The 15395-nt window shown below is 41.1% G+C and overlaps 1 protein-coding gene and 1 long non-coding RNA gene across 4 annotated transcripts in view; one reads left to right on the top strand and one right to left on the bottom strand.

Moving 5' to 3' along the window:
- The window catches only part of LOC112563783, a 77310-nt gene extending 75089 nt beyond the window's left edge, over nucleotides 1-2221 (top strand). Inside the window, exon 5 of the long non-coding RNA XR_003099125.1 lies at nucleotides 1017-2221. This is a non-coding gene — a long non-coding RNA (uncharacterized LOC112563783). The remainder of the gene's footprint in view (nucleotides 1-1016) is intronic.
- The window catches only part of LOC112563782 (mucin-5AC-like), an 82199-nt gene that overhangs the window by 39421 nt on the left and 27383 nt on the right, over nucleotides 1-15395 (bottom strand). The window contains exons 1-2 of one of the 3 annotated variants that reach the window (XM_025238108.1): nucleotides 9341-10045; nucleotides 2228-2353 (exon numbers count right to left, since the gene is read on the bottom strand). In XM_025238108.1, coding sequence (XP_025093893.1) covers nucleotides 2228-2353; nucleotides 9341-9380 — 166 coding nt within the window. In that variant the 5' untranslated portion in view covers nucleotides 9381-10045. Of the gene's footprint in view, nucleotides 1-2227; nucleotides 2354-7275; nucleotides 7721-9340; nucleotides 10046-15395 lie in introns of those variants that run through there. The other 2 variants (XM_025238110.1, XM_025238109.1) reach the window with 2 other exon arrangements.

Here is a 15395-nt window from a genome sequence, read left to right as displayed (position 1 = left end):
AAAAAAAAAGCGGCATCCTGAAAGGTCCGTAATACTCGAACAAAGTTGTAAAAAGTAGTTTACATTAACTAAAGATATAAAGATTTTAATAAAGATGACACAACAATGTGAATGCCCTTCCATCTCAGGTGAACAAAGTCCAGGAGCTGAGAAATGACAGGGAACTTGATTTTTTTTTAATGTTAGCTAACAACAAAAAATCAAGTCTTATACGCCATGCATCTTGCTGACTTCAGCACTCCTTCCATAAAACAGCAACGACCACTTTTAACTTTTGTCTTGCATTACCAAAAACACGACTGGAGATAAGACACTTTTAAAAAGACATCTTCAACAAGGTGATTTGGCTCGTGTACTACTCTCTGGCGTCATTTCATCAATATCATTTAACAAAGAAAAAAAAACGAACAGAGTCTTCCCCAACCACGCTGACTTAGAGAAGCTAACTTTCTCTTTAATCTTTGTACTCCAACCACAGAGGCTAAATGGCTAGTGGGTACATGTTCTATCCTAATGATTGTGTAAAGCTCAGAGCAACATACTAATTTACAAACTGCATTCTAGAAATACACACCTAAAGCCAGTCCCATGCATAGAAAGAGGCCAAAATCGTGAAGCCAACTTTGTACACAGATTCGCCTAATTAACAAATGGTCGCAGCTCTCACGGCTAATGTTTTCACAATGTAAATATATCTACGTACAATCCTGACCTCTGTGCTGACCTCTTTCCGCTGATGGTGATGTTTGTAGGCGCGTATCTCGCAAACGGAAGGGCGGGTGGAGTGGGGTTGTTCACCCAGATTTGGGGAAACATCATGGTTCATAGAACTTTACCCAATTAGACGGGGGGAGCAGGAATAGACCTTTAAGGTATCAATGAATTCTGCTGCTGTTATAACCAAGCAGTTAGAAAAGTTGGTCTCCATCTAAAAACGAATATAACTTACAACGTTTGTGGCTAAAGTTTAGCGTGAAAGCTTATAATTAGCACAAGTTTTCGTTTCTTTGACACAGGGATGTGATGTCCATCTCAACCTGCCGCTAAGGATAGGGTCGTGAAGACTGAAATCATCTCCATTGGACTCAGTGGATTATTTTTTTTAAGACTGCAAACCTTTGAGACCTGACGCTAAGCAGCCGTCTCAAACACAAACAGGTACCAGGATGCAAGAGTCGGTTCTTCTTTTCTGTCACATATCTGCTTTTAATTAAATGCACGCTTTATTACACCTGGTTATCTCAAATATTCGTGTCCCACCCACATTCTTCTCTCTCGCTGTTCTCCCTCGCACATGCTTAAGCCGGATGTAGTCTCGGGGGGAAAAAAAGCATGCAGAAAATAATGTGCATAAGTTCTGCGTTTGTCAGCCGTGGAAAGGACAAAAAATAAAAAAAAAAAAATCAAGACGTACGACAGCAAAGAGCGGCGAGATAAATATGTCACCCAGAAAGAGCTAGAGTTCTGCACGGATAGCGGTGCTACTACCCCACCCACACCATTTAGGGCGAGACCTGTGTAAAAGAGCTTGTGTGTGGCTCTCTAGTCCTCTCGCCCATACCGAGCTCGTCAGAGCGGAAATGACATATGGGTTTTGCGAAAGAACGTGAGAAAGTGAGAAGGAGACATGAAAACACAGGTAGGCTGACTAAAACCAGTGCAGCTAAGATTGCGGAGGTAGAGCTACGGACACAGGTAACGAGTCTCTGTGTGGAAGGGGTAGGGGTGTGGAAAAGTAGGTTAAAAATGACTGATGGGATATGTTACGCACCCCTTTCCTCGCCGGGAAAGAAAAACTTCACTGGCTGAATGGACTGATGGGACCTCAGCGGCTTTTGTACTGAGTTCACCCCCAAACCGTGCCTTATCCGATACGTTGCCAACTTTCTCGCTCCTCTAGTTTGTGTGTGTGTGTGGGTAATACAATCATTAGATGTAGCAGCATAAACTTCAAACTACTGAACTTTTCATACTGCAGAAAGCACGCATACTGTTACACACATACGTTACACTCACAACCACTTACTCTACTCACAGACAGGTGTTCAGATGCGTAAACATGAGCACACCTACACATTGTCACGCGCCTGCGCGTGTGGATGCAAACGAAGATTACTCAAGGATTTATAACAATTTTGTTGGAGGTAGGGTAAGATGGTAGAGATTAAACATGACAGACTGTTAAACTGACGACATTCTATCTACACTGAAGTCAACTCATACTCACACGAATGTAAGCATTCAACGATTGTCGTAGCGTCAATCAGGTATCCGCCGCATAAAGCACACAACAGGTGAGGGTTCAACTCCGATATGCGTAGGCGGGACCGCTTGTTCTCCATCGCGCCCGAGCCTGTCAAGAGACAAGAGAAACCCAATAAAAATAAGGACAAAGTTCTGAAGCAGTCACGTCAATAGCAAGTAAAGTTCATCCATCACCCAGTAATGCTTGTAATGTTAATGTAATATTGTATGCATGTACAAAGTTGAAGTCATGATTTTTCTCTAATTCCGTGCATGATGATGTTGTAGGCGTGTATCTTGAGAACGGAAGGGATTCACCAAGACTTTGTTAAATGGTATCTCGCACTGAGCAGTGAGCATTATTCACTCATTAGATAAAATTCAGCTCCACTAAATCTTTAATCCACCTTTCGAGGGAGGGCAATTGTACTGCGAAAATATGTAATATGGTATGACAACCATAAACATGTCAATAATAATAATAATACAAAAATCTAAGAATGTATTGAGATTTATGTTGAACTGACATGTGTGAACACATCACTGCCGTGAAGGGGGGGGACCTTTTAGTTAGGAAAAGAACAGTGACAATGCGTATGAGAGAACAGAAAAATAGAAAACTTGCTTTAAAAGAAGTTCAGAATCCGAGTTCCAAATAACTAAACTTTTCGATCGTAACCGAAATATCCATGACATTTCTTTAGGTTTCCTTGATTTTGACCGTTAATAAAAGACCTCAAAGTATACTAACAAACAAAATTACAGCTATTACAAAAACACATACTATTTTGACAACACAGAGGTCGTAGACAGGTAACGAAAATCTAGATATTCCACAGACAGCTAGGAACCGCAGAGAAACCAATGATGTGAGCGTAGTCTTTGGAGGTCGCCATATAACCCAGAGCTCTTTGATACATGAAGTCCCTAGGTGGAGGCTTCAGACAGCTATGGCACCTTTCAAATCGCCATGAACACAAGAGGGAGTTAAAAGTGTTAGAGACCATCCAAATGAAAAAGGACTGGGAGGGATGCGACACAACCGGAAGTATGACCTTAATATTCTGTGGTCACAACGCTCTCGTTAAAGACCAAAGCCGAACGCAACCGCATCTTGCTCTATTTGTATCACTAATTTACAGCATCCAGCTGACTCTTTCCGTATCACTAATTAACGCCTCGAATTCAGAATCGCGAAGAGAAAAGCGGTTTTCATCTGAGCACTGTGTACTGAGAAAATTAATAAAACCGCCGCGACTAACTAGTTCAGAAGCCGTCGTGGACAAGGATCGAGACTGGCGTCAACCCGATGAACAAGTCAATAGCCTGTGCTTTATGATAGCATGGCTAATTAGGGAAGTGCATCTTATAAACGAAACTTAGAAAATTTCACACTTCAGAAAACGAAAATGTAGGAGCATTGCTGCGTTGTTACTGAATTCTTTCCCAACGACTGGGTATGTTTCTTGCTTCTTGAAATATCTATACTGACCCAAACTCAGTCGCGCACAATCGGCACAATGCATCGAGGTGTCAAATGAAGTAATGCGTGTAGAAGAATATGAAGTGTGTGTTTGTGTGTTTGTGTGGTTTATGTAAAACCCGAGGTTTTTAATACCGTGGGGTTTCTGTTTGCTCGCTGACCCGTCTCATTCTTCCACCTCCCTCTGGTTAGTGGATATCTCGCGTTTGTCCTGTGGGCTGATGGGAAGTCTAATACAGTTTACTCCTTTTTACGTGTTTTTCTGTCTCTTTCCACGCTTCACCTTCCATTTGAAATGAACCCAAAGGCAGAGTCAATAAAATCAATGGAGTGTGTGAACGAGCACACACATTTTTTTGTTCTTTTCAGCACTCCTTTCTTACACGCGAAGTTCGTAGACTATATTTAGTTTGTGAATTTTGCTCCCAAGCATATTACTGCAAATGTGATGTTATCCACTGTAAGATGCATTACTGGTTTTTAATTTAAAGCATTTTCTTTAAGATTTTGACATCATAGACACTATTTCAACTTGTGTGTGTACAAGTATTTATCTATATATATATATCTGGAATTGCCGTTGTGGATTAATAAAGTTTTATTGTAGTTTTTTCCACTCACTGACAAAAGATATCGTTAGAGAAGGAGAGAATCTTTAGCAGTGGACTTATCACACGAGCATCTATTTCATTACACTGAAAACATGCGTGTCGATTACTGCATTGAATAAGCTTGATTTTAAAATATTATAAATCCAGTGTTGCCAATAAAATAAGAAATGAATTATGCATGATGTTTTACAGTCATATAAAAGCAACATGTAGAATATATTATACATAACACTCCGACCACACGATCACACGATACATATTTTCATTCCCGAAGAAAAGCTATAGGGTGGACCACTTGAAAGTAGCTCACCTTGTCCGAGCGCACTATAGTAGGTGGGCTACTGATATATGACCCAGTCTGTAAGAAACTTTGTGCATGTATCTAATCAGTTATAACATCTCTCTCAGCATTTGGCCAAAGCAAAATCACTCGGCAGTTGATGAGTCTGTTTACCTCATCTGCTTATTAAGATGTTAAGGTCACTCAAGGAACATTTCAGAAATATTTCATACATTTAGTTTAATGGCTTGAAGCCTCTCAAAATAATATGTCTTTTGTCTCGTAAACTATTACTTTACTGAGGAGAACGGAAAGTGGATATTATCCGACATAATATTATTGAGCGTCTCGCAAATAATACTGGACTAGGGGGACACCACTTTCCTGCGCTCCAGGTGGATTTTGTGCCTCGTGTTAATTAAAGGTGTGAAACGAGTACTTTACAAGCAGATATATATCTGCTGGTATCTGTAAAGAAACTCGAATCGTTCAGTATGGTTTTTAATACTGATACTTAATAAGGAATTTTCTTCTTTTCCATCCTAAAAACGACTTTATTGTCCTTCATCTTCCGGATCGATCTCAGCCATTTTTCAAGCAAAAACTCACAGTAAGTGCAAATTAGAAAAAAAAAACCTAGGCAATCTTCGCGAAGATCCAGCTGAGCTGTTATCAAAGAATGCAATTTCCGACAGCTTCACTGCCTCACTCGCTAGTAACAGAGATTTTAAGACGATGATATGACTGAGCGTCCAATGATTTCATTCCAGACTCACTGTTCACGTTGAGCAAAACCCAACGGCAACTTCCCGTTCTCTTGACTACAATCTTACTGTCGTTAGGGAAACGCAAATGTTCCGAAACAACACGAGTCTGCATCGAAGCCCTTATCCACTTTCAACAAAGGGATTAAGAATCGATGTATTAATGTCTCTCGATTAGTCTCAAATTATCTCGAGAGAAAGTCTCAGTCTAATCTGTGCACTCCATTCTCTCTCTCTCACGTGCCCTGACGTCTAGTTCTCTTAAAACGCCGAATGACTCGCCAACAAAAATGTTCTCAGTATAAGTAAAGAACGTTTCATTCAAGTGGATTCGGACACTAATTGAGGCACTAATATAAAGCTTAAAAGTATAGGTCTCTCTCCGTTGTGCAGCTTCTCCTTCCACTTTCTGATTTAACCAATTTGTGTGCCGAATTTTCGTTTACAAAAATATTGTGTGAATTTTCATCCCGTCATTGCATTATATCGTATACATAAGAGTATTTTTAAAAGGAGGTTGAATTTTGAAAAATATATTTTTAAAATACAAATCCAACGATAAGACTAGGACTATCGTCACTTTCTGACATGGCGACTGCACGTTTTACAGCCACAGGACAAGAAGCAGGACCTCTTATCGTTTCATACCGTATATAAATTCCTTCTGGGGTTTTTTCTGTTTGTTTGGGTTTTTTTCCCCGAACTGCAGGTAAAAGTACACTTTAGTCTCCTTCCGGATAAATGTGAGAACAATATTTTGACGACAGTTATTAATCAGTTGCACATCTGCTTGGCATATAGGCAAAAAGTGAACTCTAAGGCAGTAGCTACAAGGATCGAAAAGAGGATGACCAAAAAAGACGAGAAGGGAGAAATTTTCAACTACTGACTACTTTTCGTCAGTTTCCGATGTCAGCAGCAGGTAACATTCAAAGAAACTATATTCTCAACAAGTCATGCACTGCCAGGGCAAACGGTATTACTTGGAACAGAAGGCGCTTTTCAGAATCGTTTCAGACTGTAAAGCTGAAATGTTTGAAAATAAAAATCCCGTCCATCTCGTTTTAGACAGGTGATACACCATTTTCAAGCCCCACTCACTCCAAAACGGCGACGGCATAGGACAGTCTTTGAGAGTAAGCATGGTGCCATGGAATCTGAATGAAACATCACCCTCCTCTCGTACCCTCCAATTAAGTTTATTCTCAATCCTTTCCATCGCACAGAAAAGGTCGCAAATCACATAACAATAGCTTCTAATCACGTAAAGCAAACAATGGAATCTGAAAACGAAAACGATTTGGCGTCGGGCGTCTGAAAACTTTAAAGAATTTAATTCAGAGGTCTCCTAGTGGAAGACATTTTATAATTTAACCGGACGTGAAAGGTGATTGTTTCTATCTTTATAATACATAAATGTCTAAACCGTATACCCCCTCCCCAAGAAAAAATGTACACTGGTGTGTACTTCTCTCTGCTACTGAGCGAAAAATCGTAAATATATTTTATCATGGTGAGGGCCGTCATCAATTGTAACAGAATCGCTGACAACTCCTTGCATTTTATATATATAAGAAACCTTGACTAAAACCGGTCCCAGGGAGGTGAAGGTTTGGCAGAAACACTACAGCAGAAGTAAAAATGCAAGAATTTGTGACAAGAATACAGCAATAATAATGGCGGTGATGGCTAAAGAAAATGAACATCAAGATGACCGTTGCTAAATGATGAAAATAACCGAGACAAGGGTTTCTAAAACGTCAGGCTGAAAAAAAATATCACAGAAATGAAATGTAATGAAGCCCACACCCTGCATGCTGCTGCTAGCTCGTACCTCACTGCAATGACTGCCATAAAGCACTGACGTGCAGCAATACAAGCACATAACAATACCTTCCTTTCAACGGCTTCCTCTCAAAACCGCAAAGAGTCTGGCGCAGCCCAAGACATTGGCATCGATCGGTTGTGCTTTCCGTGTTCGAGTTTCTTCAAATGACTGATAATAATCCAGGCTGACAAATGTCTGCCAGCAATGCGCACAGACAAATCGGGATCGTTCTCGCGATTTGTCACGGCATCTCCGTGTCTACGCGGCAAGTGCCCGCTAATGATGCTCTGGCCACCGCAGGCCTTTGCACCGGCGATGTGCAACTGGGACTTGCTTCTCTGGTGACATCACATCGGGTAACGTGCACTGGCCTCGTTCTGTTGTCTTTGTCAGTTCCTGGCCACTCGACATTGCTGCACCAGGACTGGCTTTTCCCCACTGTAATTTTTGTTTTTCGTAAATGTCTTCGTAAGCTACCACTTTATTACACTAACCCAGACATTGTGTCGATTAAGAATTCCGGAAACACGTGAAACATTCCACTTTTCACATGATTCAATCCATTGTTCATCTTCAAGATGGAAAGTTGCAATAAAATAATGACTCCTTGGCCTGGCCAAGCAAAATTCTCAATGGATCGTAGGTCTTTGTACAGCATCACTGTCTCCTCTTCGTCACAGCCGACTGTAACCATGGAGGTGCGAAATGGATCTTTGTCGATCTGAAGCAAAATCTGAGCACTGTGAACTGCAACTTCCTGTGGCTTCAACTATGTGGGGCGGATGGCACAACTTAGATATGTCAATGACCTTAGTCTATAATATACAGATTACTGACTATTGTTATCGCTCCCAACGTATTACTGATTCACATGTCCTGTGTTTGTGTACTAATAAAAATAACCGACTTCTTAAATGCCTTTGCCTTGAACTAAAACCCCAAGAGTTCTGCAAAGGGTTGGCACTGATAGTGCGAGAGACTGTAGAGGCGGCGGTACCTACTCTCAGCAACAGTATGATAACTTATTTCGCCGCTAGAAAACAAAGGATTCAACACCTTTCGTGCCTCATTTAGTCCTGCCGAGGTTTCCACACGTGAACAATGCAAAGCCGACGATGTGCAACTGTTTTCAGTGTTGGTGCTCTCGACTCTTCACTTCAAACTTTCCTTCGGCTCCACCGGTCATCACACTTTTCCAAGAGCCACGACGAAAGGACTTCTCGGGGATAACTGTCAACCTAGTGACGTTCAGGTGGACGTACCTGTCACATGATTTCTCCCCTTCTGTAGCTCGTTGATATCTGCTATCATCACCCACTGACTCATGCCTGAACAATTACTCACGACAAACAAGGCTCAGATATCACATGACGTAAGTGGAATGCAGTAGCATCCTTGGCCGTGTCTTCAGTTCCCTAGAAACTTTCAGGAGCGTAACCAGTACATCGCCAAATGACCCTGACCCTTGGCCTACTTCGGCTTCATCGTCATCCTGACAGCGTGTCACGGCGTCACGTGCAAAGCCAGTGCTAGCCGTGTATGCGGGCGCGGGCGCTGATCATTAGAGCCCGAGCTCCAGGCTCTATCTGTTGATTAGGCAGCTGACATTCTGACTGACGCATCAGGACGCTGGCGTCATCATCCACGTGACAGCACGAGAGCCGTTGGCCAGACAAGCGTTTCTATTCTACGCCTGAGGCTACATCAGTGCGTTTAGGCCAGGGTGTCTGCGCTATCAGTAGAGCATCTTACGAACACATCAACTGTTTTATATCTGCTCCTGCTTACCTGCCTGTTCCATCTCTCTCTCTGCGCGACCAAGAGCAAGCGAGCAAGAGAGAGAAGGGGGAAGGGGATCGAGAAATAAAGTGGCGTTTTTATTATTACTGCCCAAATGCCCTACACAACCTGGAACCAACACCCGACTAAAAAGCACATGCAATCTCAACAGAGTGCTGGCATATTACACTACTGAGTTCTAAGCAGGCAGTAACAGACATGTCCCTGGTAGCCATACTTCTGCAAAGCGGTGTTTACTTTTCGGCCCGTTTTCAGACGCCAGGGTATTTTTTTTTTTTTTAAGTCGCACACACCACGACCATTGCATTTCGTTCAGCAGAGTCGACCTACCTTTTTTCAGCACGCACTTGGGTCCGTCTGCCGCCCGCATACTTCGTGCACTGCGTATCAGCGACCGGCGCTGAGGCCAGGGGAGAGAGTATGGTGTTTACACAACAGACACCACTCAGAAGCCAGCGCCACTTCTGGCCACAAAAAGATGGCTTTACGCGAGCGCGCGCGTCCCACCATCGCCCGCGATGAGCCCCGGAGCGCGCGCAGCCTGACCCCGCCAGCTATGTGGTGAATGCTGAGTCCTCGGATGCCCCCACGTGTAACTTTAAACATGGACTGACGTCACTACACGGGCTCCAGACGAGCGCCTCGGGCACAATGTGCGCAGTGCACACAATCACGTTGGATGAAATTGCTTCCCGCCGGTAAAGATGGGCTGGGTGTGGTGGTGATGGTGGTGGGGAGGAGGAGACAGAGTACAAACTCAAAGGTGCCTTTATGTTGTGGCCGGCTGACGAGTGAATTTGAACCATCACCCCCTTCCCCCTTCTCGATCTCATTGCTACACATGCATTTGAACCTCTGCAAACATCCGGCCTGCGTTGGAGTTGGACTGCTGTGGTCAGGTTCAAGAAGAAAAGTGTTCGTACTGTAGCAGACCAGAAGCAAAATAGTCCTGAGCTCCGTCAATCTTACATAATGACAGTCAACCCATCTTTACGGCTCCAGCCTTCGTATCCACTACACCCCCGGTTTACAAACTGTGATATGCGACGGTGTGATGGGTGGTACGCGAGCACAAATATATAGAAATTATCATATTAGCTGTTGTTGCGGCCCTATGCTCCTCAAAGGAGCAACAAGCAATAAACTAAACTAATCATATTAACAATTAACTACTGACTAAATCATTTACTAAATACAGGCGAACCTAAGACTAAGTCTCAGACTATTATATATATACGTAGGGGGTAGGGTTGGGGAGGTCGTACTCGGTCAATTCAAATTTTCGAAAGTGCTACTCGACTGGAAAAGTTTGAAAACCGAGGCACTTCACGTTGCCAATCTTCCCGCCTCTTCAATGTCATTTCAAAAAAGAATTTTGAAAAAAAGTAGCGATTCAAAGGGAGCCATTTGCAACAATGAGAGACTAGAAAGAACTTGTAACAGTGTCACCCATGAAAAGATATGGATTGCAATGGACCGGGACGTTGGTCGGCTTGCCAACGCTGAACGCAACATGTGCAAAACACTATCGAATAAAAAGAATGTTACCGCAAGGGCGGAAAAGTGAAACTGAATGTGGTCAAAAGAAATCGAGATAAAAATAAAAGGATTTGCGAACAGACTTTTCTTCAAATTCCTTTCCCTGTTTTTTGAAGCACTTTCTAAACAAAGTTTGTTGAGAGAATGCGCCTAATCAAAAAGATCGAGGTACCTATCACGCAAGGAGCTGCAGAAAAAAAAGGAAAATCGTCGCAATTTTTTTTTTACATAATCCAGAAGATTTAAAAAAATGTACAGTAGTGCGGACGACAGAAAAAGGTGCCCCAGAAGTTGTCCCTCTTACGCTGTTTGAAACTCAAACTAGATGAAGCGCAGAACCGGACAGCAACGACTAAAAAAACTGCAAAGCCTTTTTTTTAAAAAATCTAAGCCTGCTGTATTCTCATGTGTAGTTTGTATCCATCCAGTTCTATTCACAGACACCTGTCACCGCGAGCTTAACATTTTTTCCTATGGCATGGCGCTCACAAGTACAAAGATCGTGCCACATTATTTCTAGTTCCGTACAATTCAAATTATGAGTATGCGACCCTATGCTCCTCGAAGAGTAACAAGGACTAAACTAACAATACAAATAATATATTATACAGACAAATTCTAACAAGACCACAGTGAATGTGAGTGCGATTCTAACCTCTTTTAATTTAAGGCTTTAAAAACTAATTAATTTCCTTCTGCAAACCACTGTTTCAAACGACTTACAAAAACAACAGAAAAAATAAACTTAGATTACAACGAAGACCGGTAAAAAGTGAGGCAGTAACGACAGCCGACAAAACTTCTATAACAAATTTTTTTTAAAAAACTAGCAAAAAGCATTACCAAAAACAAAAGCAAAATTAAGAACAAAGGAAATGTACTAGACAATCTGCAAATTACTTTCTTTTAAGATGAAGTGCCTCACAGAAATCTGAAACACTTTTTTTTTTCGAAATTTATGCCTGATAACGAAAAGACATAAAAAATGAAGGAGATGTTAAGGTGCACTGAGACACTCGGCTACTGTCTCGGGAACTGTTGTATCAGTTGCCGCCTTCTCCGACTGACTAGGTTGTGTCAACCAAGACAAAATGATTTCATTACACATAATGGACATGCACAGTGATACGAGTGATTTTTTTAAAGTTACTTGTTGCTCTCTCTCACACACACACTCGCCGCGCGCAAACACAATTTTCCTTTTTAGTCTTGCGTTCTTTTTCCATCTCCTCCAAGCAAAGGGTCTTTCCTTTTTATGCTAGTTATTACCACTTCGTTCAGGACCTTTATTTCTCTACAAAATGTGAACTCAGCTTTTTACAAAGCACTAAAAGAACTGTTTTTCGCATAATTCGTCGGAGACAACTGCAGTATCGATAGCGATAAAACTTACAATCAAGCGCCATAATGTCGAGAAGAATTACCCGCAGGACATGAAATCGGGTAAAAATGATAACGACCAATGTGTCACATTTTGCAGAAAATATAAAAAATATAAAAATGTAATATCACTTACTCTCTCACACTAGTATACTGAGTCTGGAGTACAAAGAATTGTCTTTAGTTTAACAGCATATTATTTTTAAAGTTCGCTCTAAATACTGTAGGAGTCACACCAAAAATATCTGTTCTTGTTTCTCTAAAGCAGATTTGTTTTAGCCTCTGGCAAACATTACATCACCAAAAAAATCCCAAAAAAGATTTAAACAATGATTTAATTTTTAAGCACAGTTTTTCGATTTGCTTTATTTAGCTCATGTCTTTAAAAACAAACTTGATAAATTTACCAGCTTAGTTTCCTTCACGTAACACAATTTACTTTCTCTAATTTTATTGAAGAAGCTAGTCTCTGAATTTTTATTTTGTGGCCAAGAAATTCCGTGAGTTAAAAAAAAAAAAAAATTATAGGAATAGCAATGGCCTATGCCGTCGCAAAGATTCTGAGAAATACTTAAAGCATTTTATATTTAACTGGTAAAAACCCTTCTAATTTCACATCTTTCTAATTGCTAACTGGTTCCTTTCGCGAAAACACCGCAGTTCCTGAACAGAGAAAATACTTCCTTCAGATTAAGACCTCAAGCGCCCCTTCGTGCATGATCTGTCCTGTCTACTATCGCACTTGAGAATTAAATGCAATTGAAATTCTCGCTTAAAACCCTTCCACTTTCAAACTAAAAATAGTCCAAGAGGCCTGTTTCTACACCAGCTGCGTATTAGTACATAGACCAATTCTTTAAGAGCTTCTCGTTGCTGTACTTATCGACTTTGGGGAATTTCAAAATTCCCTGCCTCAGGATCTTCCTAAGACGATGCTCTTCCTTTCTAAGCCGCAAGCAAGTATCTTGGTTGTTTCGAAACTTGTGAACAAGCCAATACACAAACGTAAACGAGCACCTAAACTTTGAAATAAATCAACCCGCTTTAAAAAAATGTCAGTACATAAAATGGTGTACACATGTTAAAATTAATGTATTTTGATTATTTCACACTTTTGCATTATAGATACTTTTAACGTTTTGCAAAGTCTGACATCTTTACTTTGGAAGAGAAGTCGTTTGCAAAAAAAAAAAACCCCAAAAAAACAGAAAAGGTAGAAAAGAGAAGGCAAAAAGTGTGAGCTAGACAGATTAGATATATATTATTGTTTCTTGCAGAAAGAGCATCTGCTGCCACGTCTTACAAGAACATAAGACTAACTGTTCAATCTGTCGTATTCCATGGTTTCGCCGTCCTACTAGTCTATCGAGATTGATGTAAATGTTAACAACACGTATGAATATGTGCAGGCACATATATACACACATTAACACCTGTCCATACTTGCAAGCACACGTGCGCGGGCCAATCAATACACACACAGAGAGAGAGAGAAAAGAGAATCTGAGTATTTGTCCAACCCAATCGATTTCATGAATAAAGTACTTTAAACTAGCCACTAGTTCATATTTAGCATAGGCGAACATACACGATTGGTCATTTCCAGAAAAGCATCTCTCCTGAAATAATCATGTTTCCAGTATTCACTAGGTTGTTTTCAAAGCCTATACATAAAAACAGCACATTATATATTTTTCCATGCAACCGTCATCAGTCTGTGTTGTTTGCAAGACAAATACACAGGTCTCTTTGTAAAAGCACCATTGTTGCAAGCACACTTCTAGTCATGTTCGGAGGGGCATACACGAGCACAAACTAACCCTGAAAAAAGCCTTTTAATAAAATTATAAAAATTAAATGCAAGAAAAAATTTATTTGTTCTTTCCAATATCATTTATAAATCCTTAGTTCTCCTGAAAAAAAGTTCAAACACCCCATTCACAATCGATGGCGATGTGTTTTCACAAGTACAGAAGATCAAATTGATGTCTCTTTCCTTCATGCAACAATAGGTATAACGATAAATACAAATTCCTACCGCCGACCTTAACAACAAAACTCACGAGACCCAATGACACACCGACTCACCTCAAAGGTTTTGCAATAGGTAACTGAAATGTTACCTGTATGGCAGAATGACGATCAAGTCTGGCCAAGACTTCTCCACTACAGACGGGACTCTGAGCTCACTACCCGATCAGGCTGAGCAACTCAAAAATAAACATGGCCGAGTTGGGTCTTTTCCTGCCCAGACGACTGCTTTCTTTTAGCATCACCAGGCATGTCAATATTGATGTCATACATATTCACTCACACGTTCTCTGACTACGCAACACCTCTTCCCTGAATATCGTAGAATAAGGTTTGGGCAACACATTCTTTAAAGAATTACTGGTATATTTAAAACATCTTAATTTTATGTTTATATTACTGTGTCACGGCATTTCACAATGCGGAACACAAGACAAATAAAGGAACCAGTCTTCAATTTGAGTCTTCCTAATGTAACTTCTACTAATACAAGCACCTGTTGGGTCAACGGCCGCCATTACTCCCAGAATTCACGTGACTGGCCTTAGTCTCTGACTGCATGTAAACTGTAAACGTGAGGACAAAAATACTTTCTAGTGATCACACATATTCTGCAAGGTCACGATAGTTTATATTTAACCATCAAATCGTGGCTACCAGAAAGCACTACTTAGTATGATAAAGCTGGTCAATAACACCTCATAATTGCAATTACAGATAAGAAAAAAAAATCTATTAATTCTAAAGGGGTTAGTGTTAAAGAACTAGGTCTTTGTTTCATCAATCTGCATTACCAGTTCTTCTTCCCCAACTTTGTCTGCACTTTCCACGTCTTCGACTTGTGAAATCCGCGAGCCTACAACAACCTAAATCATACAGCAACATCTTTACTGTCGTCCGCAAAACTTGCCTACTGACAACCTTCCACGAAGACAAACATGTCACACTAAAACCTGAAACGCTGTTACCTAATCGGAAATATGTAAATGTATGGCTGGTATCGCTTAAACGGCTTCTGCCAACAACAAAAAAAATAATAAAAAAATAAAAGCTTCTGCAATGCAGAAGGCCGTCTCCATCTACTGCAAAAGGATGTCTGCGTGAAAGACGAACATTACTTGGATTTGCAGTATCTCCCCACAAACAGAGTTTGAGGACTGCAGGGATGAGGGAGATGTTACAGACGTAGAAGCATGTATGCAGGTGCTCTAGGTTTTGTATTGCTAGTGGGAAGAACATCGGCCCAGCAAACTGGCACCAATTACCGCGTGCTTTGCTGTTTCCGAGCTCCTCCAGCGCGTGCACGTGCAGCATCTTGCTCGTGCATCCCGGTGCGTGCGGCGTGACTGGAGATTCAAGAGAAATGCTTCTGACATATTTTCTTACCTTACTCTCTTATTTTACTTTTCTTGTCCTGTCTACTCCCAATTTTAGT

This window comes from Pomacea canaliculata, linkage group LG5, assembly GCF_003073045.1.
Source record: "Pomacea canaliculata isolate SZHN2017 linkage group LG5, ASM307304v1, whole genome shotgun sequence".
Lineage (NCBI taxonomy): Eukaryota > Metazoa > Mollusca > Gastropoda > Architaenioglossa > Ampullariidae > Pomacea > Pomacea canaliculata.
This window is presented reverse-complemented; position numbering and strand designations above follow the sequence as displayed.